This window comes from Dermochelys coriacea, chromosome 20 (genome assembly GCF_009764565.3).
Source record: "Dermochelys coriacea isolate rDerCor1 chromosome 20, rDerCor1.pri.v4, whole genome shotgun sequence".
Classification (NCBI taxonomy): domain Eukaryota; kingdom Metazoa; phylum Chordata; order Testudines; family Dermochelyidae; genus Dermochelys; species Dermochelys coriacea.
Genome location: NC_050087.2, coordinates 5825971 through 5831970, shown reverse-complemented (window position 1 = coordinate 5831970; position 6000 = coordinate 5825971). Strand labels below are relative to the sequence as shown.

The 6000-nt window shown below is 49.8% G+C and overlaps 1 protein-coding gene and 1 long non-coding RNA gene across 2 annotated transcripts in view; both read left to right on the top strand.

Annotated features, from left to right (window-relative positions):
- The first annotated feature begins 932 nt into the window (after positions 1-932).
- On the top strand, positions 933-4098 carry LOC122458320. Its single transcript, XR_006278316.1, has 2 exons — positions 933-1663; positions 1783-4098. It is a non-coding gene; the product is annotated as an uncharacterized LOC122458320 (long non-coding RNA).
- Positions 4099-4625: 527 nt separating this feature from the next.
- Positions 4626-6000, top strand: part of PFKM (phosphofructokinase, muscle) — a 52618-nt gene continuing 51243 nt past the window's right edge. Inside the window, exon 1 of the mRNA XM_043506645.1 lies at positions 4626-4795. Within this exon, the coding sequence (XP_043362580.1) occupies positions 4630-4795 (166 nt within the window). The 5' untranslated portion in view covers positions 4626-4629. The remainder of the gene's footprint in view (positions 4796-6000) is intronic.

Below are 6000 nucleotides of genomic sequence, written 5' to 3'. Positions count from 1 at the left end.
AGGTCGGGAAGCGCGCGGGCGGGAGCCCGCCCCTCAGGGGGCGGGGCGGCGCCAGGCCAGAGCGGGGCTGGCCGCTCCGGCGGGGGGGATGGGAGAGGAGCGTGGGTGGGGGGGTCGGTCTGTCCCCCCCCCCGGGGAGCAGGGGCGGGGCGAGGGGGGAAGGGAGAGGAGCGTGGGTGGGGGGGTCGGTCTGTCCCCCCCCCCGGGGAGCAGGGGCGGGGCGGGGCGGGGCGAGGGGGGAAGGGAGAGGAGCGTGGGTGGGGGGGTCGGTCTGTCCCCCCCCGGGGAGCAGGGGCGGGGCGGGGCGGGGCGAGGCGAGGGGGGAAGGGAGAGGAGCGTGGGTGGGGGGGTCGGTCTGTCCCCCCCGGGGAGCAGGGGCGGGGCGGGGCGGGGCGAGGCGAGGGGGGAAGGGAGAGGAGCGTGGGTGGGGGGGTCGGTCTGTCCCCCCCGGGGAGCAGGGGCGGGGCGGGGCGAGGCGAGGGGGGAAGGGAGAGGAGCGTGGGTGGGGGGGTCGGTCTGTCCCCCCCGGGGAGCAGGGGCGGGGCGGGGCGAGGCGAGGGGGGAAGGGAGAGGAGCGTGGGTGGGGGGGTCGGTCTGTCCCCCCCCGGGGAGCAGGGGCGGGGCGAGGCGAGGGGGGAAGGGAGAGGAGCGTGGGTGGGGGGGTCGGTCTGTCCCCCCCCGGGGAGCAGGGGCGGGGCGGGGCGAGGCGAGGGGGGAAGGGAGAGGAGCGTGGGTGGGGGGGTCGGTCTGTCCCCCCCCCCGGGGAGCAGGGGCGGAGCGAGGGGGGAAGGGAGAGGAGCGTAGGTCGGTCGGTGTCCCACCCCCACGCCGGGGAGCCGAGCCGAGGAGAGGAGGGGCGGGGGGGGGGCTCCGAGTAGGTTGGTCGCGGGGGGAGGGCAGAGGGGTCACTCACCCAGGGGGAGGGGGAGAAAGCCGCAGCCGCAGCCCCATGGCGGAGCGCAAGCCGGGGGCACCTGGGGGGCGGATGCAGCTACGTTAAGAAGTTGGGGGAGGGGAGGGAACCTCCAAACTCGCCTTAAAAATCGCCCCCAAGAGAGAGGGTGGCAGGAAAGAGCAAACTCCGGACTGAACGGAGCGAGCAGCAGGCGGCCGTGTTCGGTGCCGGGCCTGCCGGTGCGTCCCAGCCCGGGCGAGGGAGGCCATGAGCACCGACATGCACAGAAAACACAACAGGAGCCCTTGTGGCACCTTAGACACTAACGCATGTATTTGAGCATCAGCTTTCCTGAGCTACAGCTCACTTCAGCGGATGCCTGCAGTGGAAAATACACAGAGCATCACATTGTGCTGTCCAGCTAGCTAGCGATCCCAGGCAAGATTGACCAGTTCTACCAGCAAAAAGGAAAGGAGGACTTGTGGCACCTTTAGAGACTAACACGTTTATTTGAGCATCAGCTTTCGTGATCGGATGAAGTGAGCTGTAGCTCACAAAAGCTGATGCTCCAATATATGTGTTAGTCTCTAAGGTGCCACAAGTCCTCCTGTTCTTTTTGCGGATACAGACTAACAGGGCTGCTACTCTGAAACCAGTTCTACCAGGATAGCCTCCACGTGGATACTTTTAGTTTGGTATAAGCATGGGGCTTTTTTTTTTCCCATTTATCATCAGCCCCTTCCTCAGTGACATAAACTAAACCAAAAGGTTTCAGAGTAGCAGCTGTGTTAGTCTGTATTTGCAGCTGTAGCTCACAAAAGCTTATGCTCTAATAAATTTGTTAGTCTCTAAGGTGCCACAAGTCCTCTTTTTCTTTAAAACAAAAGAAGGCACTCATTCCTAGAAGAATGAGATGAGACCAGAATAACTTGTGTTGGTTTAAAGCTTATCTTATACCAGTATACATTTGAGTGTAGACAAGCCTTTATCTGGGTGTGTACTTTGGAAGAGGGACTTTATCTTTTTGTCTTCATATTTGTCTGCAAAGGACTTATCATTTGGATGCTCGACAAGTCACACAGCTGGTTGAGATTTTTCAGCTTTCTTCAAAATCAAAATGTGATGCGAAAACAGTTCAGTTTTGACATATTTGACTCCCCCACACCCAAAAAAAGAATAAAAGAATAAAAAATCATTTTATTTGGTTGAAAAATTAAATTTTTCACCACAAATTTATTTTTCAACATGCTTTAATAAATTATCCTGCTCTCTCCAGTTGGGAGTGGGCCAGCCCCGCTGCTTTTCAGAAACCCACTTCTGCTGAAACTTCCTTAAAATATATTTCAGCTGGAGGGGTCTGTGAAAATGAGGGAAACTTGCAGTGTACCTGGCCCCTTCTATGAAGCTTGCTGAGGCAGCATGGCCTGGTACGTATAGGATGCCAGATTGGGACTTGGTTTGGCCAGCAAACTTTTAAATCAAAACAAACTGAAAAAATTCAGTCAGCTGCAGAAAACTGTATGTTTAGCTTTATCCCAGTGATAAGGGTACTTGCCTGGTATATGGAAAAGCCAGGGTTGAATCCCTACTCTTGCAGTGGGACTTGAACTCAAATCTCCCTCTATGTAGGTGAGCAGCCCAACCACCAGGCTATAGCCTAGTCATCTTCTCAAGCTCTCCTGTTGAAGGTCTTCCACTTCGTATAAAGAGATAATTTGTCATTGGGCCAGAAAGAACAAACAACTGTTTAGCTTGGTGATTAAGGCACTCACCTGGGAGGTAGGAGATGTGGATTCAAATCTTCTGCCTATCTGATTCAGAAGAGGGATTTAAATCCACATCTCCTACTTCCAGGTGAATGCCTTAATCATCAGACTAAAGTGTCATTGTCACTTTCTTTGGCTTTATAAGACTAACAACCTAAACCAACCAGCGCAAATTCGCATATAGTTTTGGGTTGACCAAAACTGCGTTTTTTAGCAAATAAACTCTTCATCTGAAAATTGTCACCCCACTCTACATGGGATATCTGGTTTTATTCCCAGCTCTGCCACTGACCTGCTGTGTGACCTAGGGCATGTCACTTATCTCTGTGCCTCTCTTTCTCTTCCCATCTTTTGTCTGTCTTATTTATTTCAATTGCAAGCTCTCTGAGGCAGGAACTGTCTGTTACTATATTTTCATACAATGCCTAGCACAATGGGACCCCAGCCACTATCTATGTATCCCTATGGAAGGCCTCTTGGGTCTACCATATTACAAATAATAAGCAATAATAATACAAAGCCGTCACATTGGGGAGTAGAACAAGAGAGGTTCTGGACCTGCTTTCTCTTTTTGAAGCTGCAATATTGTCTCCAGGCATTGATACATACTTAGTCTTTGGCATCAGGCCATATATACATCTTGGGAGCTACTGTTTTTCCCTTGGGTATTTTTGAACTAGTCTTTCCCTATTCCCTATAACCTTTCCCATCATCCTGTGGGCCTGTTTGTCTTGCCATGTGTTGTGTGAATTGCATTGTGTTGCTCACTGAATAGAAGTAATTTTTATTTGAAGGAGCATGCTCTCAACCCTGACTTGGCATTCAAAATGTTTTTGTGTTTGAGGTTGTATTCTGTCTTTGATGGGTGACACTATAAGTCCCAGCCGCCATCCACCGTTTGTCTTCTTATATTTAAAACCTACCTCACAGGAATAAGTAAAAGATTTGTGTTACTTCTTGGCCATGAAAGGACTGGTCGTCCATTGCTTGTGTACATGCAAGATTACAGCATTCCTCTTGAACTTCTCAGCCTCGCTAATGGTGCTGGACCCTTGGATATTGCCATTCACTACAAAGCACTTCAGTTAGATAATAATCATTGTATTGGGCTGCTGTCCCCACCTCCCTGTGATTTCTGGTTGCTTAACCATGCCCAGGAATCAGTCTGGTTAATTATTTGCCTTCACGTTTTCAGAAATCCTTACCTCAACTAGAAGTAATAGCATTAGCTCGGGGATTCTTTTCATGGAATGAATGGAAAACTCCAACTCCACAGTAGCCTTTGTGGTAGTTCATGCAGAATATGGTCCTGCTGTTTGTTCAAATCATGATGGTGCTTTCTGCGGTGAGAATCCAAGAGGCCATTCTGTTTGTAACTTTAATATGCTGAGCAGTTGAAATTAACCATTTATAACTGAAATAAAGTAAATTTTATAGACCTGGTGTTGAGTTATTTTTCTGCACTTCGGGCAGGAACGGTGTGTGGGTGGAGGGAGTTTAAGGTAGATTGAAGCCACTTTGGCATTCCCTGTATTCTGTGGCTGTGCCTGGCCTGACTCCTGGGTGTAAGTCAGAGCAACCGTGGGGCTGTCCTGACTTATACTCTGCTTCCTATGGGCCAGTGCAGTGCACTCTGGCTACACCCCTTATCTCCTTCCTGTGCTGTGGGCTAATGGTAGAGCTGTTGTAGAGCCCTTATCCCTGTTCTGAATCAGCTACAGTGGCCCTCTGAGTGAAGGGTGCTCTCAGTGCAGGGGCCGGGGGGGACATTTATGCCCACTTCAAGGCACTTTTGCACTGCCAGAATGATATAAAGAGGTCTTAGTGTAAGTGGGAATCAGGCCCTGTTTTTTAAAATTAGTTTGCAAGGCAATGTGATTCAAACCTTTTCAATGTAAGGCCATGCCCTTTATATTAGCCAGTAAGAGGGAGGCATGGGAGAGGCAGCTGCTCCAGCAGGCTGATATAATGTCTATAAATACAAGGGAAGAAAGCATGCACTTTCCGGTTATGTGGTCTCCATTGGACCTCTCTGTAGTTGGGTCCAAACTTTTCATTTCTGTGTCACTTGCTTTTGCAGTTTTCTTTTTCTTCACCTTCTTCCCGTTCTCCCAGAAAAAAAAAGAGCCACCAGGTTAGTGGAGTTTGATATTTGCAGACTGATGAGTAATTTTTTGCTGAAACACTTAGGATCAGATTGTAACACCCTTGCTTGCACCTGGTAGTGCTTTATTCCCCAGGTATCATCTGGTTGATTATAATGGGGCTGCTGATGGGATAGGAAGCTATCCAAAGTGAGCAAGGACATGGCAACCTAGCCCTTCTTTAACAAGTGAATGGAAACTGAGCATGCACACGGTACGGGGTTGAATACATCTGGGATGGGGAGAGGCTGGGGATATGAAGAGGATTTGGATGGAGTGGGTCAGGGTGTATGTGGGGGGGATGGTTGGAACCGGTGGGCATGTTGGTGCTGAGAACCTGAAATAATGAGGGTGGGGGAAATGATTCATCAAAAGATTTTAATTGAAACATAGTGAGGTTTAACAGATTTATTTGGGCATAAGCTTTCATGGGTAAAAACCCCACTTCTTCAGATGGATCGAGTGAAAATTATAGATGCAGGCAATATATTTGCCTTACCCTTCTGTTCATGTGTCAGTATATTTATGCCTGCATCTGTAATTTTCACTCCATGCATCTGGAGAAGTGGCTTTTTTTTACCCCTGAAAGCTTAGGCCCAAATAAATATGTTAGTCTTTAAGGTGCCACCGGACTCCTCATTGTTTTTGTGGATACAGATTAAAAAGGCTACCCCTCTGATAGCGAGGTTTGTTGAAGTTGGATGGAGGAGTGGGAATTACAGCAGAGGGTAGGAGACAGTGGCACTTTAGTGGATGAGCAGGGAGAGATGTGGTAATGGGAATATCAGGTGAAGGGTTTGGGGATTTCAGCAAATGGAAAGGTACAGGTGTGGGAAATACCTATTATTAATTATTATTTATTGAGCTTGAGCACTGACGATGTACTTGGTGCTTGACAAATCAATAACCAGTCAATGAGTTTGCTGCTCCTTTGGCCTTTCCCTTCCTAGATACGAGGACCCATCATGCCACCAGACCAGCAGTGATAAATGCTTTACAAATAAGTGCCATCAGATCATAGTGATAATAAAGAGGGGTCTGGTCTTGTGTACATCCCTTGAAATCTGACTGGATGACTCAGCTGGTCCTGTGTTAGCACACTCTCTCCCACTGGGTACTCAGTTATGAGCCCAGGCATGGCAAATTGGGTGCAAGGCTGGGTTTTTTCATCTGAACTAGGTACAGGAGGTGGCCC